This window comes from Salvelinus alpinus, chromosome 8 (genome assembly GCF_045679555.1).
Source record: "Salvelinus alpinus chromosome 8, SLU_Salpinus.1, whole genome shotgun sequence".
NCBI classification, from domain to species: Eukaryota; Metazoa; Chordata; class Actinopteri; order Salmoniformes; family Salmonidae; genus Salvelinus; species Salvelinus alpinus.
Genome location: NC_092093.1, coordinates 22973764 through 22999496, shown reverse-complemented (window position 1 = coordinate 22999496; position 25733 = coordinate 22973764). Strand labels below are relative to the sequence as shown.

The following is a 25733-nucleotide window of genomic DNA, read 5'->3' as shown; positions in this document are numbered from 1 at the left end:
AAAAACGTTTCTTAAAGGGAACGGGGATAAATATACCTGAATTTGTCCAAAATAAACTTTTGGACTAATGATTACACCCTAGATCAGCTAGATGCAGGCAAGAGTCTGCAAGGTGGTATTTTGTGTCACTGTCTGTCACCTTGATTGCTCAAAATTCTCTCAACATGTGTGCATCTACGTTGTAAACTTTTATTCATATGCTAGGTTATAGCAACCTCATGATGGGTATAGGGAAAATTTGAGTATCATGTAGTAGCCTAAACCTATCGCTGTTACATTGAACAGGGTGAATGGAATATAAATGACAGTCAGCCAAAATGCTGTAATAGAAATAAGGCCATGGTCATAATTTATTTATATATTTTTTAAATGTTGTAATTTTCTTTGTCACTCCAGTATCACATGAATACACATTAGGCAAATGTATAAAATTGCAAGACCATTAGCTTTAAAACTGCTAAATGTTCTTTGCACCCCATGACAAAATGAATAGAATTACAGGAAATAAGCTTTAAATCTGTAAAATTCTCTCCACCAACAAGAGGGGTGTGAACAGTTTGTGTCATGAACAGTGCTTGTGCCCACAGAAATAGACAGGGCACGGGTTGTTCCCCAATGCTGGGAGGGGGCCCAGAGTGAAGAAGTTTGGGAGCCCCTGATCTACAGGAACGAATGGGAGGATGATGATGGATGGAAAGGGAGCTTACCAGTGGACACTCTATACAATAATAACAAACCAATCAGAATCCTTATCATTCTGATGAGAACAAACAAATCTCCTCCACTCTCATACACCGTGGTAATGACTGACTGCAGGGGATGAGTGATAATGTACAGTAGTCTCTTAAACCTTCATCAGCCAAATCTGTCACCCATACACACTTAGGACCAGGTGACTGATTGTACAATTTTCCCTGAGGGGTGCTGTACAACAAGGGCAAAGGTCACTGCTACTCTAAAGCAGTGGTTTGACGTGCAGCAACTCACCTTATCATCAATAATCGCCAGGTCCTTGGGCTCAGTGCGGTCGATTTTCAGAACACGGTGTTTGGTTTGGGCGTGATTGCTCCCCACAAGGAAATACCTCTGTAATCAAAGAACACATGAAAGTGTGTGATTACATTACACAATAAAGTACATCATGGATGAAACATCGAGCCTCACTCAACAGTGGGATGAAAGCAGTGCTTTGGTCGATAGAAGATGAGAGAAAAGTACAATTTAAAACAGTGTTTATTACAAGACATACTTTTCTTTTTCATGCAGGACTTTTCTCACTGACACAATTAAGATGCTACATGAGTCTCTTTCTTCCGACCCTTATGTGTTTCTATATTGGTGTGAGATTTGATGCGGGGACGTCCAGTATGAACACGTTGATAGTTCAGTCTGGAACTGAGTTAATTCTGTCCTGTTCTACCTATCATCTACACCTCTGTGTTGCTAATGTCTGAACACGAGTGAGCCAATGAAAGGGGCAGGGCTGACCTGAAACTCTTACAATGTAGTCAATGCTGGCTCTTTACAAAACGTGTTCCTCAATCCTAGGCCGTCCTGCTGAGACCCATAGCGTTTGCTCGCTTTTGTTCCAGCCCAGCATTAACACTTCTGATGCATCAAATCAAGTTGATGATCAGATGATCAGTTGTTTTAGTATGAGGACCCATCTCTGTCCGTCTTCTGAATGCAGCAGCAAGTAACTTTGTGTTGTAAAAATGTATATGTTTAGATGTTACAACGTACTCTTACCCATACTGGCATACCAGACACCACCACAGCCCCCACAAGGCAGGGGGGCCAACGAGCTCTGGGGCCCCATGCGCCTGTCATTGAAGTCTATTATTTTATTTTTTTATAAAGTAGTTGACAGTAACCCTCTAAAAAGTAATTAGTACTTCAGTGAACAAATGCCGTAGTTAAGGCTACGACGGCGCCAGTGCAATGAGTGTGTTCAAAAGCACATATCAGACCGAGAGCCTAATGTTTCTTAGGTAGTCCTTTATGATTTTTTTTGTTTAGAAAACAATTTCTCTGTAGACGCGAGAGCTACAGGGATGGTAAATACAGCTTAATTGCCATAGCAACATCAAGGAAACTGGGAAGAAGGGCGTTGTGCTTCAAATACAGCAGTTCTGTAACATCTTTAACTGAGCTTATCATTCACCTTAATTGCTGCCAGATTATAATATTTAGCAGACAACAGTTCGAGGACTTGAACAAAAAAAAGCTGTTTGCAATTTCGTTCATACTGGTGAACCAGCATTGGAGTTGTGTGGTTGTAATATCAACAGTCCCTTATCTCTGGTATATCTTGGCATGCATCATTCAAGACTAAATTTAAATTATGTGCAGCGCCATGGACAAATAATGCACAATGTCTCAGGAAAGACTTTCTGGGTTGGCAATACTCAGTATAAAAAAACAGTCGGTCCCGCAACCTGGACCTACAGGGCTTGGTGAAAACATTTGCACACAAAAAAAAGGAGGACTTCAGCAGACCAGGGAAGTCTCTCAATTTGGATCTAATTTGATTTCATTTACCTTGAATATAGCAGCCCATTTGAGTAGGCTATTAGCCGCACACATCCCACTGAGTTCTACAAAAACATTGGGGCTGAATTTATCCTCAAGCCAACTACTTTTCCCCTTTATTTTGTGTAATAAAATGAAATGTAAAGTTGATTAATAGCAGCTAGATACAGTATATAGCTATAGATCGTACACTGCATAATGAAACAACCACTAGTAAGCTATTGTTTTGAGGGTGGACTGACTTATTTGGCATTAAAGGACTGGTTTTACGCACAACAACTTTCTATGAAGCTGGGAGAGAGCATGAGGATGACTCATGTCATGCAGGTTCAGGTAGCCTATACATATATATAATAAGTATGCTGTTGCATCGAACATTTATTATTCAATCTGCAATGTTTGAATTTCCAACTTTAATTACCGAACAAGTATTACATCATTGCCACCAGTCAGCATTTAAAAAATGGCAGCATTGCGACATGGTGTATAGCTTCGTGAAATGTTAGGCTTAACATAAGAAAACTACGGGCAAAGAAGCCTACCAATAAACATGTATCCATTATTTAAAGCAAAGCTAAGACCTGGCACCACAGAAAGCCTATCATCGAATCGATAGGCATGCAGAAACACAGACATGGCGCTATTTCAGCACCAGGGACAGCAATCGGTAATCGAACTCCGCCATTGCGGGGGGACCAGAGAAACTGCGTTATACCAGAGCCCGTACTGCCATCTAGTGTTAATGTACTGTAAACAATAGGTCATAACATAAGACAATGGGCAAATGGTCTGCTAAAAATACTGTCTTCCATTTGAGATATTGAATGCAATCGTGACTAACTATCCAACACCTGGTAATAGTTTATAAATAACAGTTAAGACAGTGTAATATGGACATACCAACACTATACTTCATGTGTTAAGAAATAAGCTATGCATTATGCGCAAAACGGATGGAAGGCTTCCTCCAGCCAATGTTTGAGAGAATAATGCATTCATCGAGTCTAGGAGAAATACTGTGAAACGTACGGCTCTAGTTTCGTACAGAACCAACTTCTGCACTCCACTGATGACGGCTGCTGACAGAGGCATGGTGAAGATTTGACGAAGACCAACTTCACAGACTCGATGGAGGAGACTGCCAGCTGCGTTATGTGGAGTTCACACTGGGGAAGGATATTAGAGAGATTCGAGGATGTCAACTTCAATTCAATTGACAAACAGAATACGTTACACAGTTATAAACAAGCAATACATCTGTTGCATTAAATATGACTGCTATAAAGTAGAGACATTGTAGCTAGCTGACATTGTTACTGTCAGTAAGATAGTGCCAAACCATGGCGAGCATGGGTGTATTCATTACGGAAACCGTTACCAGTTTTAGAACCAAACGAAAGCAAATAGAGCAACCGGAACATAACGGGGAGGGACCGACCTGAATATGTCCGAGAAACTCTCGTTTGCGTTTTCCGTTTGGAGGAAACGGTTTCCTGCGAAAAGTTTTGCAACAGAATCGGCCTAATGATTACACCCAATGTTGGCTTTTTTGACAACATATCGCTACCATATGACTCACCAAATGTCGTTAGCTGATACGAGGCATGTTAAACTGCTCCTTAAGATGTTGTTTCAAACCATGCTCAAACAAAAACCCAATTTGACAGCACTGCTAAAGACAGAAAAGCAAACGAATTTGCCATGCACCTCCCTGATCATGCGTTTGTTTCGATCAGGTGACTGTCACAAACTTCAGCTGAGACGGGTACTCACACGTTCAAAAAGGACGCGATATAAAGCGATTTAAAAGTCCTTGTACGGGCTCGGGTTACTATGGTTACGCTCGCTCAACAAAGTTGAGGTATAAGAAAATTATATGGTTAACAGGCACATAACCATGGCTAACTTGTTTTGAGTACCTAATAAAACAGATGGCAAATTATTAAATGGTAAGTTAAATGTCATTTCAAATGTAGCTAGCAAGCTTATGTCGTTGCAGTATTATTAAACCACTCACTTGCTAGGTAGTACTAGGGGTATTCAAAATTGTCTAAACTAACGCTAGCTAACAGTTTAGAGTTTGCCTGTGACAGTTGGTTACAACAACCTTTTCAGCTGCTTGTCAGCTACTTGAAATGATAACATTCTTTCATGGCTGTTTGTCATTGCATATTTCAGAGGAAGTATCATCAAATGTTCTAGAACTCCCAGTCATGAACACTTATGTTGACAACCTCATTGAGGATGAAGCTGAGATTGAGCTTCTTCTTGCCAAACCGACTTGCTTCATCATTATTGGGAAGCCAGTGAGTTATCAATATGGTTCACACACACACACACACACACACACACACACACACACACACACACACACACACACACACACACACACACACACTGACCTACTGTATTGATATTCTATACAGGGGGTTGGCAAATCTACACTTGCCACAAAATTAGCCCAGTCCTGGAAGTGTGTCTTGATTGATGGTAAATATTCCCTATCTATCTCAACCTGTTTTTCTGTTCCTAATATCATGCCCTGTTCTCTTTTTCTGTATCTGAACACGTCTTTATACATTAATTTCAGACACAGAATTGCTCAACCAACACATCAATGATCAAAGAGCGCAAGGAGTAGAGGTGAGTTGCCACTGTGCAGCCTCAATTTTCTGTATAGTAGCAGATTTACATGAATGACTTTTCAACTACCCATCTTATGGTTTCAGCTTCTCGAGATTCTGAATGAAGGGAAAAGTATCTCAGAAGAGATGGTGGTCCAGCTGATTCTGGACAGGCTCAAATCACCAGAGGTCGAGCACTACGGTAATTCAACTCATTTTGCTAGCCTAATCGACATTGCTTTAGTTTTTCCTTAATCCCTAACTACATTATACTCACTAGATTCAACACAGTGCTGCATGTTTTGTGTATGTTTGAAGTGTGTGCAGTTTCAGGAAAATGTCATTATTGTGTTGTATGGCAGGTTATGTGCTGAGCTGCTTGCCCTCCATGTCAGAGGAGTACCTGAAGATACTGGAGCAGATTGAGTTCATCAAGAACCTGAGACTGGCGCCCGATTTTATCATAAACATCAAGGTTATCTTCTTCTCCCTTGAGTTAGTTTACTGTGCCTTGTGCTGAATTAACAAGACACAACCAAACTTTTACAGCTAGTTACACCCATTACACTACACTACACCATTGACCGTGAAATAACAGTAAAATCCTGAAACTGTCCTTGGCCTGAAGTATCCTCATTGTGTTGAACTTTTCTATCCACTTATTCTATTGAGCTGTTCCATCCCCAGTGTGCGGACAGGGACCTGATCCACCGCCTGGCGGGCCAGAGGCAGCACCCCCAGACAGGCAGGGTGTTCCTCAGGGAGCAGTGGGACACTGTGAAGAAAGAGACCACCAAGAAAAGGAATGAGACAGATGAGGATGAGGGGGAAGAGGAGGAAGGGGAGCTGGAGGAGGCAGAGGAGGTGCAACCAATCATGAACAGATTGATACTATCCTCATTGGAGATGTTGTTATACTCTATTCTATGTGATTTGTTTGTTTGTTTACTTAGTCGGTTGCTTATTTGTTGATCAGGTGGAGGAGCGCGAGCTGCAGAAGGACATGATTACCCAGCTGGTGCGAGCGCAGGAAAACTTCCCAGAGAACGCCTACCGCAGGGTTCTCCTGTACAAGGACACCATTCTCAGACCTCTAGAGGTGAGCGCACTGAGGCCTGAAGAGGACACACCTAAAATGGCTGCCAATTCCTGACAACAACTCCATTCACTTTGTTGACTCATCATCAAGTGTTCTATCTTGATCAGTGATAGAGATGTAGTGTATTACTAGATGGACACAGTTCTCTGTTCTGATTAACTGTCATGGCTACCGACATGCTGTTTGACATGCTGTTTGTTTCCAGGACTACATGGCAGACCATGCTTCCCTGCACCTGTTTGAGCTGGATGGGAATAAAAACCCTGAGGAACTGTTCATGGTGGGATCAGAGGGGGTTCTTGGAAAGAGAGGTTCCCTTTCTGAGGGAATAAGCAACGCAACCCGTAGCCCTCTGTCAATACATTAGTCACATTGAAAACCCTTGAGTTGGCTGCAATTTCATTATCCATTCTACAACTAACCACAGTGACTGTCCCGTAGGTAAAGACTGACTTCTGTGTTTTAATTGCTGGTTGACGAGCTGGTTATTTTTGGTTTTGTCCCTGGTGTAGTCAGTGCTCTTCCGTCTGGAGTCCATGGCAGTGAGGAGGGTTGCTGTCCCCCTTCGGCTGCTCCAGATCGACGAGGAAGAGCTGCCTGATGAGATTGACACGGTCAGACATGCTACTGCCTCTCGCTTATGCTACTGTTTGTGTGGAAAACCCTAAACTCAGATCTATTATTGTAAGATTAGTCAATGGTCCTTGAGCAGCAAGCAATGTAGCTAGCTAGCACAATGTTAACAGGTCATGGTAGCCCAATGCTATGGGATAGTAACTGCCATTGACTGTCTGTGCTGATGTCCTCTCTCAGGAGGAGCTGTTGCGGACCATGTCCTCCTCTAAGACAGTGGCCCCTGGGTTCAGGTGGAGGAGGAGTCGTTGGTGTAGAGCCTGCCCTGTGGCCCTGAAGGAAGGAAAGATCATCAAGGGCAAGCCCGAGTTCTCTGTGGGGTGAGTGAGTGAGTGAGTGAGTGAGTGAGTGAGTGAGTGAGTGAGTGAGTGAGTGAGTGAGTGAGTGAGTGAGAGTGTGTGTGTGTCTCTCTGTTGCTTGTGTCTACACATTCCAGCCATTAACTCTCCTTCCCCGCTCCCCTTCAGGTTCATGGACAAAATCTACATCCTGTCGTCCCAGGAGGCCGTGGGGAAGTTCATGCTGAACCCGCGGCGGTACCTCCTGCCGCCTATGCCGCGGCCGCCCTGCAAGGTGTCTGTGATCGGGCCTCCATGTGCAGGCAAGAGCACGCTGTGCGCCCTACTGGCCCAGCACTACGGAGCAGAGGTGGTGGACATGGAGGTCTTGATGAAGCCAGTCATCACCAAGGTCAAACAGGACATGCTGGAGAAGGTCAAGAGAGACTCCACCCTCATGGCTATCGAGAGGGTCAAGGTCAAAATGGAACTGGACGCCACCCACGGGTCCAGTGAGTGATGGGATGATTATGGTGGTGATGATGATGATTGCATGGTGAAAAAGTGTATCAATCCTTTGCTCGGTTTCTTGTGTTGTCACCTGAAGCATTTACAGTATGAGCATTTAGTAAAATGTAATAAAATGTGGATTTCCTGCAGTAAACATGAGATCCAACATCAGTGAGGAGGAGTCTGATGACAATGATTCAGGTGAGTAAATCAGACTCTAACCAACAAACAGGTAAGTGCTGCCTAATAGACATACACATTTACTGGTGATTCTGATGTCATCCCACAGCGACATCCACGACCCTCTCCTCGAGTGAACAGACTGAGGAAGGTGAGCAACACAACCATACAGTCCCACTACATGTCAGTTTCTCTGTTTGACTGTCTGCTGAGGTGTCGTTGTCGTTGTTGTTGCTGCTGCTGCTGGGATACAGTGATGATGGAGGTGACAGAGGAGCACCCAGATGTACAGGCCATCGTGGAGGAGGCTTTAAAGGAGGCGGAGCAGGTTGTAACCCCGCCCTCTCTGGACCTGTATGCAGAGGTGCTGGAGAATCACATCAGAGAGGTTTGTCTGAAGTCAAGTCAAGTAAATTACTGTGAAGATTAAATAGTTGAACGTGTGCATAGTATCTTTCCAAATTGAAAAAGCTATGCCTTGTGGAATGGCATTGATGTTCTTTATCAAATGAGTATTCCAGATTGAGATGGCCGATGCAGACTCAGAGATCAAGAGAGGGTGGGTGCTGGACAACTTTCCCAGGAACAGGTCCCAGTTGGCCACCATTCAGGATCTCCACGATGGGATCATGCCCGATATCCTGTTCTGCCTGAAAGACAACGATGGGGAAGGTGGGATAAACTACAACTCACAACTACAAATACTGCCATAGTAATGCCTTTGTATTATTCATCTGAAGACTACCATATTTGTAGTTCTATACAAATGGAGAACATTTCTGTTGCAGGTAGGGTAGTATTGAAGAGGGTGTATGAACAGAACAGGGAGGAGGTTGACAAGGTAATCAAGAGGCTTGAAGAACAGCAGAAACAGAAGGCCCAGGAGGCTCAAGATTCCTTGTGAGTAGAGCTAAAATGGAGGGGGAATGATGTGTTGGTCCTCTGCATCGTTGGAGCCAACATGGATGGTTGGGTTAACCAGTTTCATCTTGCTGTATGTGTGTTTGTGGCCTTCTGTAGAAACCGTATGCAGCAGGACCCAGAGGAGGATCCTAAGCCAACAGATCCTCAGGCCAAACTGGAGGCAGTGCAAGAGGAGGTGGAGGGTACTGTTCCATTTTAACTAAATGTTGTCATTCTCGATCTCGATCCTCAAAAACATGACTTACTGGTAAATCAAATCAAATCAAATCAAATTTTATTTGTCACATACACATGGTTAGCAGATGTTAATGCGAGTGTAGCGAAATGCTTGTGCTTCTAGTTCCGACAATGCAGTAATAACCAACGAGTAATCTAACCTAACAATTCCACAACTACTACCTTATACACACAAGTGTAAAGGGATAAAGAATATGTACATAAAGATATATGAATGAGTGATGGTACAGAACGGCATAGGCAAGATGCAGTAGATGGTATCGAGTACAGTATATACATATGAGATGAGTAATGTAGGGTATGTAAACATAAAAGTGGCATAGTGGCTAGTGATACATGTATTACATAAAGATGGCAAGATGCAGTAGATGATATAGAGTACAGTATATACATATACATTATATTAAGTGGCAGTGTTTAAAGTGGCTAGTGATACATTTTTGATCAATTTCCATCAATTTCCATTATTAAAGTGAGCTGGAGTTGAGTCAGTATGTTGGCAGCAGCCACTCAATGTTAGTGGTGGCTGTTTAACAGTCTGATGGCCTTGAGATAGAAGCTGTTTTTCAGTCTCTTGGTCCCTGCTTTGATGCACCTGTACTGACCTCGCCTTCTGGATGATAGCGGGGTGAACAGGCAGTGGCTCGGGTGGTTGTTGTCCTTGATGATCTTTATGGCCTTCCTGTGACATCGGGTGGTGTAGGTGTCCTGGAGGGCAGGTAGTTTGCCCCCAGTGATGCATTGTGCAGACCTCACTACCCTCTGGAGAGCCTTACGGTTGTGGGCGGAGCAGTTGCCGTACCAGGCGGTGATACAGCCCGACAGGATGCTCTCGATTGTGCATCTGTAGAAGTTTGTGAGTGCTTTTGGTGCCTTCTACGATCACAGCTTTTGTATACTCATATCTATCTTCATTGTATCCTCTTAATTTGCTTGGCAGAAGGCTCTGCCAAATCTGATGCAGATGATGTTGACAAAAGCCCACCTACCGTCAGCATAAAAGGTGGAGGTAAGACTGAGCAATGACCATCTGAGCAATGTGAAAACATTGTTATTGTTTTGTTTTGTGATATGATGATGATGATGATGATTATTATTATATCTCTGATGTAAAGTGCCACCTGCCTCCATCCATCTCTCTCTCTCTCTCTCTTTCTTTCTTCAGAGGTGACTCTGCCTGCAGTGTGGAAGAGAGGCTATCCAGACGGTCCAGAGATGAACCCATTCAAGCTGCAGCTGAAGCAGTTTGTGATCGACTGGGAGAGCATGGAGTCCTCTATCACAGGCAGCTACAATGTACTGGAGACCTCTGGCAAGAGCCCTGAGGACCTGGTCCAGGAGATGGTCTTCCACATGGAGAGTGAGTTTTCGGCTTAGGGTGTTTGTGTAGGTGGGGGGGGTGGGGGGCTCAGGGTGTGTACATGTATGTTTTTTGTGCTGGTAAAAGAGAGTATGTCAGTGTTTGAGGTTGAGTGACTATACTGGCTTGGTCAAATAGTGTGGCAGAGGACAGAGTTATAAGGCACCTTCAGAATGTATTCATAGTCCTTGACTTATTCCACATTTTGTTGTGTTAGAGTCTGAATGCAAAATTAATAAAAAATTATATATTCTCACCTATACGTCATATAGTTCTCAGAATCACACAATATCCCATAATGACAAAGTGAAAACATTTAGAAATGTTTGCAAATGTATTGAAAATTAAATATCTCATTTACGTAAGTATTCAAACCGCTGAGTCAATACTTTGTAGAAGCACCTTTGGCAGCGATTACAGCTGTGAGTCTTTCTGGGTAAGTCTCTAATAGCTTTCCGCACCAGGATTGTGCAACATGTGCCCATTATGCTTTTCAAAATTCTTCAAGCTCAGTCAAATTGGTTGTTGATCATTGCTAGACAACCATTTTCAGGTTTTGCCATAGATTTTCAAGTAGATTTAAATCAAAACTGTAACTCATCCACTCAGGAACATTCACTGTCTTCTTGGTAAGCAACACCAGTGTAGATTTGGCCTTGTGTTTTAAGTTATTGTCCTGCTGAAAGTTGAATTAATCTCCCAGTGTCTGGTGGAAAGCAGACTAAACCAGGTTTCCTCAAGGATTTTTCCTGTGCTTAGCTCGATTCTGTTTATTTTTTTATCCTGAAATACTCCCCAGTCCTTAATTAACGATTACAAGCATACCCATAACATGATGCAGTCACCACTATGCTTGAAAATATGGAGAGTAGTACTCAGTAATGTGTTGTATTAGATTTGCCCCGAATATAACATTTTGTATTCAACACAAAAAGTTAATTGCTTTGCCACATGTTTTGCTGTTTTACTTTAATGCCTTGTTGCAAACAGGAGGAATGTTTTGGAATATTTGTATTCTGTACAGCCTTCCTTCTTTTCACTCTGTCAGTTAGGTTAGTATTGTGGAATAGTTTCCTTCCTCTTCAGCAACTGAGTTAGGAAGGACACCTGTACCTTTGTAGTCACTGGGTGTATTGACACACCATCCAAAGTGTAATTAATAACTTCCCCATGCTCAAAGGAATATTCAAATGTCTGCTTTTTTATTTTGACCCATCTTCCAATGGGTGCCCTTCTTTGCAAAACATTGGAAAACCTCGCTGGTCCTTGTGGTTAAATCTGTGTTTGAAATTCACTGCTCGACTGAGGGACCTTACAGATAATTGTATGTGTGGGGTACAAAGATGAGGTAGTCATCTCTGTTAAACACTATTATTGCTCACAGAGTAAATCCATGCAACTTATTATGTGACTTGTTAAGCAAATGCTTACTCTTGAACTTGTTTAGGTTTGCCATAACAAAGGGGTTGAATACTTATTGACTCAAGACATTTCAGCGTTTCATTTTTTATTAATTTGTAAACATTTCGAAAAACATAATTCCACTTTGACATTATGGGGTATTGTGTGTAGGCCAGTAACAAAAAATATAGGCTGTAACACAACAAAATGTGGAAAAAGTCAAGGGGGTGAATACTTTCTGAAGGCACTTTTAGGTACCTAATAACATTGATGTGTGTTTTCCCAAGAGCCCTTTAAGTACGTGGGCTGGGAGCTGTCAGGAGTAGACCTGGATGAGGAGGAGGAGGATGCTCAGGCCTTGGCTGAGCTGGAGAAACCTGAGGAGGCAGAGGAAGAGGAGGAACAGGAGACAGATGTACGTCCTACATGGAGAAACCCACTAATGACGTATAATAGTTGGCAATTTAGACCTTACACATTTCTTGTACACATTCTCCAATTAAATGCACTGTAGCTGAAAATAAAATTGCTTCAGACTTCACAGTATAGGTATTCTAACCAAAAACATCCCGTCCATGTCTGTTTACCATCATCCCATACTGCTGTTTTTCTGTAACATTTTTACGACATACCCTCTCTCCTCTCTCCCTGCTGTATCCAGGAGGAGGCAGCGTCTAAGAGGGTGATGGGGGACACCCAACACTTCTGTCCCGTGTCCCTGAAGGAGAACGGGGCACTGATCCCCTGTCTGGATGAATATGCTGCCAAGTACAGAGAGAAAGCCTACTACTTCTCTAGTACTGAGGCCAGGGAACGCTTCTTACTGAGCCCCGAGACATACGTCTCACACACACAGCTATTGCAGGTAGGAGAGGAGGGAGGGAGGGAGGGAGGGAGGGAGGGAGAAAGTGGAAGAGTGACAGAGAGAAACAGTGAGGAAGTAAGAGCTACTGGATAACTTGTTGAACAATTGAATCTATGAATGTCTGAAATGACTAAATAGCTAAGACAAGTGAATCCATGATAAAATAATGATTCCACTTGACCCCCATATTCTATCCCTCTTCCTCTCCACCTCCCCTTTGTCCCCATCCCAGGCCCCAGCTCTGAGAGTCTTCCTGCTGGGTACGAGGGGCTCTGATAAGACCACCCACGGGAAATGGCTGGCGGAGCAACTGGGGCTTTTTCACATCCAGTTCAGGGAGTGCCTGCAGGAGCTGATCCTGGGGAAGACCCAGGCCCGCGTACCCTACTCTGATGAGGTGGAGCCCCCTGAGGAGCCCCTTGAGGACCTGGAAGCCCTTCTGCTGCAGGCACAGGGAGGGGCAGCAGTGCCCTCTACGGACGAGGAGGAAAAACACAGTGGGAAGGACAGCCCAGAGGAAGCCCCAGCAGCAGAGGTAAAGGATATGATACTGTCACATATCACAGTTTATATGGTGCAGTATTGCAGCTTGTTCCCCAGGGAATGAATGGTGGGCTATCTGTGTTGCTGTGTATGTTGCTAGCAGGAGGTGGGGCTGAGTGACGAGGAGGAGGCAATTAAGTCCTATCTGTTTGATGGAGCGCCTCTGCCTCAGGAGATCATGGAGATGATGCTGCCACAGTTCTGGGACCAGGAGCCATACAAGTACAAAGACATTTCACTAACACACACACAGACTCATCTTGACACACAAGGCACTCTCGCCCACTGACTTCCCATCTTGACTGATTTGCTGCACCCCCCTCCCTACCCCAGATCGAAAGGGTTCATCCTGGAGGGTTTCCCCCAGAACCCTGAGGATGTGTCCTTCATGGTGGAGCGCCGGCTGTTCCCGGACGCAGCCGTGGTCATGACGGTGGACGTGAGAGACGTCGTGCGGCGTCTGCTGCCCCCCCGCCTAGCCAGCTGGAGAGAACGCCGTGACCGCAGGAGAGAACAGCTGAGACAAGTCAGGGAGCTACGCCACAAACTACGGGTGAGAGGAGAGCAGGCCAGATGACTAGGGCTTCAGAACAGGGAGCCAAGTGGGGGAGAAGGTGGAGAAAGTAGAGAGGCTCAATGCTCAAGGCAGGTGTTAGAGGTCATGTTAACACACTCTCACTCCCTCTCTCTCTCTCCATCTTCCCCCCCTCCTCTCTATTTTTCTCCAAACCCCCTCCTCTCTCTCTCTCTCTCTCGCTATATATATATATACATATATATTTTTTTTTTTCTTCCCCTCCCTCACTCCCCTCCATCTATCTCTTTCTGTTGATGCAGGAGGAGGCCATCACCCGGAGGAGGGCTGAGCTCATGGCAGAGCATGCCTCAAAGCAACCAGCTGCAAAGGTAGTCCTTCATTGTCACAAGCACAGATGCTGTGACTCTTTGAGGCTGATATGGGTCTGTGCTATATTAGTTTGGGAAGAGTTTATGATTAGACCCTGATAAGTAGGGACTCTGTCATCCACTGTTCCTTACAGTCTCTCTCTGTGTGCCAGGTGAAGGATGAGGAGGATGAGGTAGAGTTTGATGAGGAAGAGGAGGGGATGGAGGAGATCGAAGCCATGCTGATTGAGGAGTTTACTCTGGACGAGGAGGATGATGGGGAGGATGAGGAGACAGAAGCGGCTGCTGAGGAGAGGCTGGAGATGGAGATCGGGGAACGCTTTGAAACAGACGACGCCAACTTCACTAGGATGATGGTACAGAGACACACATACTGTCCAGCTATGAACAGGCTTTAATATTGTCAGAGGCATTATAATAATAATAATACATTTGTAACCCAAAGTGCCATTATAAATCCAATCACATTTTATTTGTCACATGCTTCGTAAACAACAGGTGAAATGCTTACTTATGGGCCCTTCCCAACAATGCAGAGAGAAAATGAAATACACAATGAGTAACGATAACTTGGCTATATACACGGGGTATCAGTACAGAGTATAAAAGACAAGGTGTAATTTAGTTCAATTACAAAAGCATAAAAATAAAAAAACTGCATTATACTGTGACTTCATCTTATCAATTAGAGAAGGTTAGGCTCCATAACTGAAGACATACTTTTTCCTCCTCGCCTTCCATTTATGTCACCCTGCACCTTTTCTTGAAATAATTGTCTGACTCTCCCACAGACCCCCTCCACCCATCTTAGTATGTGATTATTTACTTGTGTGTTTGTTTGTTTGTTGTTCAGGAACTCCTGGATGAAAACCAGATCCCTAAACTGACCATCAACGGTGGCCGTAAGTCCAGGATCGTGCGTTACCAGCTGCTTCAGAAGGTTCAGCCTCTGGTGACCAACAGGGAGGCCCACTTCCACAAGTGCCAGCCCATCAGCTATACCCTGGCCCGCAAGCTGCTCTGCTACTCCTTCAAGTATAACAGCTTCTTCGGCTGCTGGGACCCCGTCAAGGTCAGTATAAACCGGGACATTCTCTCGCTCTCGCTCTCGCTCTCGCTCTCTCTCTCTCTCTCTCTCTCTCTCTCTCTCTCTCTCTCTCTCTCTCTCTCTCTCTCTCTCTCTCTCTCTCTCTCTCTCTCTCTCTCTCTCTCTCTCTCTCTCTCTCTCTCTCTCTCTCTCTCTCTCTCTCTCTCTCTCTCTCTCTCTCTCGCCAAGAATATCTTCATTTTACCTTGAAGAATAGTTATTGTTGGCAATCTCTCTCTCTCTCTCTCTCTCTCTCTCTCTCTCTCTCTCAATACGCTTAATTCAGTGGATGTGGACTTCTTCAAAGTGTGATAAATGTTTTTATCTCCTAACTTTCTGTTGATCCCTGTATGCTGTGATGTGACTGATAGCAGATCCCATGTGTTCCTCTTTTAGTACACAGAGGGAGACCTGATCCAGCCAGTACAGGGTCCTATGAACACATCCTACCCCGTGCTCTTCCACCAGTTCATCTACTTCTTCGCCTCCAAGGAGACGAGGAACACCTTCATCCTCAACCCCATCAAGTACCTGAAGCAGCCCAAACCCAACCCCTCCCTTCCCATCAAACTGGTCATTATCGGACCCCCCAAGTCAGGCAAAACCACAGGTCAGAGTTCACAACACATAGAGGCATATTACACAAGTTCTCATCCAGTGGTGGAAAATGTTACCAATTGTCATACTTGAGTAAAAGTTAAGATACCTTGATAGAAAATGACTAAAGTAAAAGTGAAAGTCACCCAGTAAAATACTACTTGAGTAAAAGTCTAAAAGTATTTGATTTTAAATATACTTAAGTATCAAAACTAAATGTAATTGCTAAAATAAACTTAAGTATCAAAAGTAAAAGTAGAAATAATGTAAAATTCCTTATATTAAACAAACCAGATGGCATCATTTTCTAGTTTTTTACATTTACTGATAGCCAGGGGCATGCTCCAACACTCAGACATCATTTACAAATGAAGCATGTATTTAGTGAGTCTGCCAGATCAGGGGCAGAGGGATGACCAGGGATGTTCTCTTGATAACTGTGTGAATTAGGCCATTTTCCTGTCCTGCTAAGCATTCAAAATGTAATGAGTACTTTTTGGTGTCAGGGAAAATGTATGGAGTAAAAAGTACATAATTTTCTTTAGGAATGAAGTGAAGTAAAAACTGTAAAAAATATAAATAGTAAAGTACAGTACAGATACCCCCAAAAACGACTTAAGTACTACTTTTAAGTATTTTTACTTAAGTACTTTACACCACTGTTCTCATCACAAATTTAGCTCTGTGGTAAGTGAATGTAATTAACTTTTTGTAAGGATTGTTTGCAATATGTTTATTTGATTCTTAAACTCTTTTCTCCTCTATGAATGCACTAAAACTCACGTTACTGTAACTTGTCAAACAATGCATTAGGATTTGATTCTCTCTAACACAAACTTAGATTTAAGACCATCTCAGGCCAGTTCTGCCAATCCAGCTGTACATTAGCTCACCCAAACAGAGAACACACCCATATTTATATGTGTTGTGCAGTGGCGAGGATGTTTGCCCATGAGTACAGCCTGACTCGTCTGTCCATTGGGGACGTGATGCGGACTGTGCTGGCCAGCCAGGGTAGGACAGAGCTGGCCACCCAGATGATGAAGCACCTCTCCCAGGGCCACACCTTGCCAGATGAATTGGCCATCCAGTGTCTGGAGGTAGCCCTCATGAGCCTGGTCTGCAGCACCAGAGGGTAAGGCTGAAATATAGAGGCAGTGTTCAATTTCCCTCTTTCTAATGTCTGGCTTCATTCTGAATTATGTCATAAAACGTTAAAAGTCAGTAAGTCCCAGTGAGACGGTAATTTGGTGATCCATGCAGACCAATCAAAAGCTGGAAAAAGGTTGTATTGAACAGACCAAAAGCAACATTTCATTGTATGCCAACCAGAAGGTTGACTAGGCTATTCATTCTATTTCCATGACATATTCTATTGACTGTATTTCCTTCCCTATCTCAGGTACGTGTTGGATGGCTTCCCTATGACGCGTAAGCAGGCTGATTTGATGGAGGCTCGGAGCATTATCCCAGTGCTTGTGGTGGAGCTGCAGCTAGACACCGTGGAGGTGCTAAAGAGAGGCCTCAGTGACAAGATGAAACCCAACAGGTCAGAGGGGTGGCACTAGATGGCCCTACCAGAGAGGACAAAACTGTTGTGTACTGTACATCCAGCTATATGCATCAATCTCAAATGAATAGGAAAGTTCGGCACGTCCTGAAGTTAATAAACTTTGACAGTGTCTATGCTTCCCATTCATTTAAGATTTAGGGCATCTATGCAACAGATGACCTGGGACATGGATTCATCTTGTTATCATTTTGGCGTAAACTGTCACTTAATTATCCCCCCTCCCCTGGCAGTCCCCACCTGATGCATGACAGCCCCCAGATCCTGAACATCCGTACCTCTAATTTCAAGCGTGAGGTAGAGGCGGTGAGGCAGCACTACCAGCAGCAGTACCAGAACTGGGTCTCTGTGGATGGACACAACTCCAAGTGGTGGGTCTGGAACAGAATCCTGGATGAGGCCCGCATGAGCATGAGACACATCCACACCTACCTGGAGAAAATACGCACCGGTAATATATGCAGTCTAGAGAGAAAATAGAAAAAGCCTATTCACTTTGGTAATTATTTGATTTCTACACTGAACAGAAATATAAACGCAACATGTAAAGTGTTGGTCCCATGTTTCATGAGCTGAAATAAAAGATCCCAGAAATGTTCCATAAATTATGCACAAAAAGCTTATTTCTTTCAAATTTTGTGCACATATTTGTTTACATCCCTGTTAGTGAGCATTTTGCCTTTGCCAAGGTAAAAATCTACCTGACAGATGTGTCATATCAAGAAGCTGATTAAACAGCATGGTCATTACACAGGTGCACCTTGTGCTGGGGACAATAAATGGCTACTCTAAAATGTGTAGTTTTGTCACACAACACAATGCCACAGAGTTTTGAGGGAGCATGAAATTGGCATGCTCACTGCAGGAATGTCCACCAGAGCTGTTGCCAGAGAATTGAATGTTCATTTATCTACCATGAGCCACCTTCAAACTTGTTTTAGACAATTTGGCAGTATGTCCAACCGGCCTCACAACCACAGACCACGTGTTTAGCATTGTGTGTGTGAGCTGTTTGCTGATGTCAACGTTGTAAACAGAGGCAGGCATAAGCTAAGGACAACAAACACAATTGCAATTGCATTTTATCAATGTCACTTTGAATGCACATAATTACTGTGATGAGATCCTGAGGCCCATTGTGAGGCCCTTGTCTTTTAAGGTATCTGTGACCAACAGATGCATTTCTGTATTCCCAGTCATGTGAAATCCATAGATTAGGGCTTAATACATTTATTTCCTCACATGGACTAACTCAGTAAAATCTTTGAAATCGTTCATTTTTGTTCAGTATATATTAAAGTCTAATGAGATTGCTGCTTCTCCTATGTCTTTGACCCTGGCCCCTACAGGACATGCAGCTAGCATCGACAGGCTGTGCATCACACCAAAGGAGCTAAATTCTCGGCTGGGTGAGTTTAGCTATTACTGCCCTGTCAGCCTCGCCCTCCATCGCCACCTGGTGGACTGTTCTCTCACTACATCTCTGGAGCTGGCAGCTGAGTTCAGGGGACACTATTACAAGATGTGCTCTCGGGAATACCTGGAGGTGGGTCTCATACCTGGTGACAGTCATCAATGATTTGGTGACTTACCTGCATATAATGTGTGTAAAGTGCTCTTTGAGATATGTGGTTAAAAGGTATAATGTATATTATTACATCACAGGAACTATTAACAGAGGTAAAATTATATTGATTTCTCTCTTTGCCTTGTACCCCTATCTACAAAAGCTCTTCCTTGAGACTCCAGAACAGTTTGTGATCCCGGGCTGCCCACATGCTCTCCCCCCTCCCCACATGTTGCCCAAGAAGCTGACGGCCGGCCAGGTGAAGGCCAGGTTCCCCAAGCAGGTGGAGATGAAGGGCTACTGCCCCGTCACCTACCTGGATGGGAGGCAGAGGTAGCCAACACACTGGCTTTACTCCTATCTATTCATTATAGTACCAGTCTTCTTCAATGCTGGCACAGGGGGGCATGGGTTCTCTGTAGGTCTCTGGCTTTTTAAGAGGTCTCAAGTTTGGAATATGCCAGTAATTAGGTACAGTTGAAGTCTGAAGTTTCAATACACTTTAGCCAAATACATTTAAACTCAGTTTCTCACAATTCCTGACATTTAATCCTAGTAAAAATTCCCTGTCTTAGGTCAGTTAGGATCACCACTTTATTTTAAGAATGTGAAATGTCAGAATAATAGTAGAGAGAATGATTTCTTTCAGCTTTTATTTCTTTCATCACATTCCCAATGGGTCAGAAGTTTACATACACTCAATTAGTATTTGGTAGCATTGGCTTTATATTGATTAACTTGGGTCAAACGTTTCAGGTAGCCTTCCACAAGCTTCCCACAATAAGTTGGGTGAATTTTGGCCCATTCCTCCTGACATAGCTGGTGTAACTGAGTCAGGTTTGTAGGCCTCCTTGCTAACACACGCTTTTTCAGTTCTGCCCACAAATTTTCTATGGGATTGAGGTCAGGGCTTTGTGATGGCCACTCCAATACCTTGACTTTGTTGTCCTTAAGCCATTTTGCCACAACTTTGAAAGTATGCTTGGGGTCATTGTACATTTGGAAGACCTATTTGCGACCAAGCTTTAACTTCCTGACTGATGTCTTGAGATGTTGCTTCAATATATCCACATCATTTTCCTACCTCATGATGCCATCTATTTTGTGAGGTGCACCAGTCCCTCCTGCAGCAAAGCATCCCCACAACTTGATACTGCCACCCCTATGCTTCACGGTTGGGATGGTGTTCTTTGGCTTGCAAGCCTCCCCGTTTTTCCTCCAAACATAACGATGGTCATTATGGCCAAACAGTTCTATTTTTCTTTCATCAGACCAGAGGACATTTCTACAAAAAGTACGATCTTTGTCCCCATGTGCAGTTGCAAACCGTAGTCTGGCTTTTTTATGGTGGTTTTGGAGCAGTGGCTTCTTCCTTGCTGAGCGGCCTTTCAGGTTATGTCATTATAGGACTCATTTTACTGTGGATATAGATACTTTTGTACCTATTTCCTCCAGCATCTTCACAAGGTCCTTTGCTGTTGTTCTGGGATTGATTTGCACTTTTCGCACCAAAGTACGTTCATCTCTAGGAGACGGTGTGACGGCTGCGTGGTCCCATGGTGTTTATACTTGCGTACTATTGTTTGTACAGATGAACGTGGTACCTTCAGGCATTTGGAAATTGCTCCCAAGGATGAACCAGACTTGTGGAGGTCTACAATTTTTTTTCTGAGGCCTTGGCTGATTTCTTTTGATTTTCCCATGATGTCAAGCAAAGAGGCACTGAGTTTGAAGGTAGGCCTTGAAATACAGCCACAGGTACAACTCCAATTGACTCAAATGATGTCAATTAGCCTATCAGAAGCTTCTAAAGCCATGACATCATTTTCTGGAATTTTCCAAGCTGTTTAAAGGCACAGTCAACTTAGTGTATGTGAACATTAGAAGCCTCCTCCCTAAGTTTGTTTTATTCACTGCTTTAGCACACTCTGCCAACCCGGATGTCCTAGCCGTGTCTGAATCCTGGCTTAGGAAGGCCACCTAAAATCCTGAAAGTTCCATCCCTAATGTAATGAGTGCGTGTAGGTGGCAGGGAAGTCAGGCGCAGGAAAAGGAACTTTGTATAAACGGAGTCGTTTAATAAGTGCTCATAACCTCCAAAAACCAAAATATACCAAAAATAATAAAAGTGTGTAAAAAATCCGTCGCACACCGACACATGACTTGCACAACACATACAATAAACAATCTCCGACAAGGACATGAGGGGAAACAGAGGGTTACACAACACAATACACAACATGTAATTGATGGGATTGGAACCAGGTGTGAAGGAAGACAAGAGAAAACCAATGGAAAATAAAACATGGATCAGTGATGGCTAAAAGATCGGTGACGTCGACTGCCGAACACCGCCCGAACAAGGAGAGGGACCGACTTCGGCGGAAGTCGTGACACCTAACTATAACATTTTCCGACAAGTTAGAACTGCCAAAGGGGAGGAGTTACAATCTACTGCAGAGATAGCCAGAAGAGTTCTGTCATACTATCCAGGTCTGTGCCCAAACAATTCGAGCTTCTTCTTTTAAAAATCAACATTTCCAGAAACAAGTCTCTCACCGTTGCCGCTTGTTATAGACCCCAGCTGTGCCCTGGACACCATATGTGAATTGATCGCCCCATCTATCTTCAGAGTTCGTACTGTTAGGTGACCTAAACTGGGACTTGCTTAACACCCCGACCGTCGTACAATCTAAGCTAGATGCCCTCAATCTCACACAAATTATCAAGGAACCTACCAGATACAACCCAAAATCCTTAATCATGGGCACCCTCTTAGATATCATCCTGACCAACTTGCCCTCTAAATACACCTCTGCTGTCTTCAACCAGGATCTCAGCGATCACTGCCTCATTGCCTGCGTGCATAATGAGTCCGCGGTCAAACGACCACCACTCATCACTGTCAAACGCTCCCTAAAACACTTCAGCGAGCAGGCCTTTCTAACCGACCTGGCCCAAGTATCCTGGAAGGATATTGACCTCATCCCGTCAGTAGAGGATGCCTGGTTGCTCTTTTAAAAGTGCTTTCCTCTCCATCTTAAATAAGCATGCCCCATTCAAAAAATGTAGAACTAAAAACAGATAGAGCCCTTGGTTCCCCCCAGCCTTGACTGCCCTTGACCAGCACAAAAACATCCTGTGGCGTTCTGCATTAGCATCGAATAGCCCCCGCGATATGCAACTCTTCAGGGAAGTTAGGAACCAATATACTCAGTCAGTTAGGAAAGCTAAAGCTAGCTTTTTAAAACCGAAATTTGCTTCCTGTAGGACTAATTCCAAAAAGTTTTGGGACAATGTAAAGTCCTTGGAGTATAAGAGCACCTCCTCCCAGCTGCCCACTGCACTGCGGATAGGAAACACTGTCACAATAAGCATTTTTCCACCGCTGGCCATGCTTTCCACCTGGCTACCCCTACCCCGGCCAACACCTCAGCACCCTCTGCAGCAACTTGCCCAAACTCCCCCCGCTTCTCCTTCACCCAAATCCAAACAGCTGATGTTCTGAAAGAGTTGCAAAATCTGGATCCCTACAAATCAGCTGGGCTAGACAATCTGGACCCTCTCTTTCTAAAATTATCTGCCGAAATTGTTGCAACCCTTATTACTAGCCTATTCAAACTCTCTTTCGTATCGTCTGAGAACCCCAAAGATTGGAAAGCTACCGCGGTCACCTTAGACCAAAACTGTTATAGACCTATATCCATCCTGCCCTGCCTTTCTAAAATCTTTGAAATCCAAGTTAATAAACAGATCACCGACCATTTCGAATCCCACCGTACCTTCTCCACTATGCAATCTGGTTTCCGAGCTGGTCATAGGTGCACCTCAGCCACGCTCAAGGTCCTAAACGATATCATAACCGCCATCGATAAAAGACAGTACTGTGCAGCCGTCTACATCGACCTGGCCAAGGCTTTTGACTCTGTCAATCACCGCATTCTTATCGGCAGACTCTATAGCCTTGACTTCTCAAATGACTGCCTCGCCTGGTTCACCAACTACTTCTCAGATAGAGTTCAATGTGTCAAATCGGAGGGCCTGTTGTCCGGACCTCTGGCAGTCTCTATGGGGGTGCCACAGGGCTCAATTCTCGGGCCAACTCTTTTCTTTTTAAATATCAATGATGTCGCTCTTGCTGCTGGTGATTCGCTGATCCACCTCTACGTAGACGACACCATTCTGTATACATCTGGCCCTTCTTTGGACACTGTGCTAACAAACCTCCAAACGAGCTTCAACGCCATACAACACTCCTTCCGTGGCCTCCAACTGCTTTTAAATGCTAGAAAAACTAAGTGCATGTTCTTCAACCGATTGCTGCCCGCACCCCAGTATCTCTACTTGCACATCATCATCTGCACATATATCACTCCAGTATTAATGCTAAATTGTAATTATTTTCACCTCTATGGCCTATTTATTGCCTACCTCCCTACTCATCTACATTGGCACACACTGTACATAGATCTTTCTATTTTTCTTTTCTTTCGTGTTATTGACTGTACGTTTGTTTATGTGTAACTCTGTGTTGTTGTTTTTGTCGCACTGCTATGCTTTATCTTGGCCAGGTCGCAGTTGTAAATGAGAACTTGTTCTCAACTAGCCTACCTGGTTAAATAAAGGTGAAATAAAAATAATTAAATGTAAACTTCTGACCCACTGGAATTGTGATACAGTGAATTATAAGTGAAATAATCTGTCTGTAAACAATTGCTGGAAAAATGACTTGTGTCATGCACAAAGTAGATGTCCTAACCGACTTGCCCAAAAAATGTTAATGACTCCAACATAAGTGTATGTAAACGTCCGACGTCAACTTTATATATTAAGTTATTTAAATGTATAAGGCCATAGAAATGTAATTAAATGTTTAACGGATTACATTTCTTGAAAAGTGAGGCGATTGAGCTAACAAAAAAAGTTGACCTTCTTCTTAAAATACTATAGTGACCTTAGTTCAACACATAACAACCTATTCAAGATATTTTAACCTCTTAGAGAGAATATAAGATGCATAGTTCAGCAATTTTCCTAATTTATTATAATAAAAAAGTTTATGAGAAAAGTGAAGAGGGGAATTCGTTAAACATTTAAAAACATTTGTTTGGCCTTAGGTATTTAAAAACTTGGTCAGAGCAAACTTGCTCTCACGGACCTGTTGTGATTGTGTTATGGTTCCCCCTGGCACCAGAAGGCGGCAGAGACCGCGCTAGAGACTTTTATTGGATGATTGTGTCCCTGTTAAAAGAGGTGTGTTTTCTGTGGTCCTTTGCAGCTTGAATTGTTTACCGTGTGCGTTCATTTCCTGAGTGAGTTTGAGACTTAGTGTTTGTTTTTTCAAGTGTACTGTGATCCTGCGTCTACCGGTTCTCAGTAAAGTATTATGTTTATCCTTAACCACTGATTCCTCGTCTGGTCTCTTCTCTGCACCTGGGTCCAACCTTACAACGTCACAGATTGATGCTCTCATCCTGCCTCCCAGACAGGCTGCTTGCTATATGCTCTCAGTTGATTCCGTTTCATGTTAGTGCCTTTGAGATGTATTGATTTTAGTTTGAAACTCTCCTCAGGTATGAGGCCCTGGTTCGTGGAAGCGTGGAGTACTCTGTGGAATATCGGGAACAAATCTACATTTTCGAGAACGAACAGAAACAGGACAGGTTTCTGAGGTCAGTAATAGACTGATGCAATGAACTTGGTGTGATCTCAAACTATCAATTTGAATATTGTTAGGTAACCCAAACCAGTTCTCTTCCAACTCCTTGCTCCTCCTCTCAGGTTACCTGAGACCTATTGGAACCAGAAGCTGCCCGACAAGCTGCCTCCTATGAGTGAGCCTGTGCAGCTCACCTCCCTGCCCATGCTAGGCTACATGGAACAGGTGAGACTGAGGCTCAAACACACCGGGAGGCACTCTGGATGTAATTACTGGAGGGACTTAATCTGAATAAAAATAGCTGAAGTGTGTTTACACTACAGTGCATGTGACATACTGTATGTTGACCAGAGGTTTTGTGTTCCATATCAGGGCGTGGCAAGATCTATCATTAAAGCTCTGACGGCCGTCGGTTGTCTCAAACCAAAGTTCCCCTACCTCAGTCCGAAGAGATCAGCACTCCATTATTTGGCCTTTTATTTGAAAGGTATGCAAAAATCATTGAGAGGAGCCTTAACGGCTCTTCACACACCCAAGTTTGTCATCACCATAATGTCACACGGTCCCTGGACATGCTATCTTTGCAGTGGATTGGTCTCGGATTATAATTTGACTCTGCATTATGTTGCTTGTCCATTCTTTCACCCTGTGCTCCCTCCCTATTCCCTCCATCCCTCTCTCCGTTCCTCAGCCTTCAACCCCAGGAACTCGGACTACATCCGCCAGAAGTACAAGAAGAAGCTGGCGTCATTTGAGGAGAATTGTGAGCTTATCTCCTACCTGGGCTCCACTATGACCAAGAAGTACATAGCTCCTCAGGAGCAGCCCATAGACTTTGAATTTAAGCTGCACAGGTTTTTGGCCTTTGGAGAGTCCACAGAGGCTGCTGCTGGGGTGCTATAGTACCTCATGACTTGTGAAATATTGTTCACTGAAATGATGAGCTCTCAGTATTTCACAGGGTGCATTGTACTGTTGATATATCAAAGACTGACATTATAATTGCAGTCCTTTTAAACTGCTATTAATATTTCTAAATGTTTCTTATTATTTAACCAAATGCATTTTGTTAGTTCACCATTTGTAAGTTGAAAGTCAATGGGTTTTTCTTCGTACATATTAAAAACCTAGTGCAGTCAGAAATGTGATTTTCCTGTGATA

General features: G+C 43.7%; 2 protein-coding genes across 2 annotated transcripts in view; one reads left to right on the top strand and one right to left on the bottom strand.

The window, feature by feature from the left end:
- The window catches only part of fig4a (FIG4 phosphoinositide 5-phosphatase a), a 96847-nt gene extending 92525 nt beyond the window's left edge, over positions 1-4322 (bottom strand). The window contains exons 1-3 of the mRNA XM_071413028.1: positions 4112-4322; positions 3562-3698; positions 988-1086 (exon numbers count right to left, since the gene is read on the bottom strand). Coding sequence (XP_071269129.1) covers positions 988-1086; positions 3562-3624 — 162 coding nt within the window. The 5' untranslated portion in view covers positions 3625-3698; positions 4112-4322. The remainder of the gene's footprint in view (positions 1-987; positions 1087-3561; positions 3699-4111) is intronic.
- A 393-nt stretch (positions 4323-4715) lies between these two features.
- ak9 (adenylate kinase 9) lies at positions 4716-25712 on the top strand. The gene is made up of 37 exons (XM_071413027.1): positions 4716-4838; positions 4959-5022; positions 5123-5175; positions 5262-5358; positions 5519-5631; positions 5844-6020; positions 6133-6255; positions 6461-6535; positions 6768-6869; positions 7069-7208; positions 7356-7678; positions 7827-7877; positions 7966-8007; positions 8111-8244; positions 8378-8528; positions 8645-8756; positions 8877-8962; positions 9958-10026; positions 10183-10377; positions 12066-12193; positions 12440-12643; positions 12876-13178; positions 13287-13408; positions 13520-13739; positions 14024-14092; positions 14245-14448; positions 14946-15164; positions 15576-15789; positions 16710-16911; positions 17179-17325; positions 17580-17797; positions 18696-18892; positions 19077-19246; positions 24487-24585; positions 24695-24797; positions 24945-25059; positions 25264-25712. Exons 1-37 carry the CDS (start codon positions 4746-4748, stop codon positions 25473-25475), a joined length of 5346 nt encoding a protein of 1781 aa, XP_071269128.1. The 5' UTR covers positions 4716-4745; the 3' UTR covers positions 25476-25712.
- Positions 25713-25733: the final 21 nt, after the last annotated feature.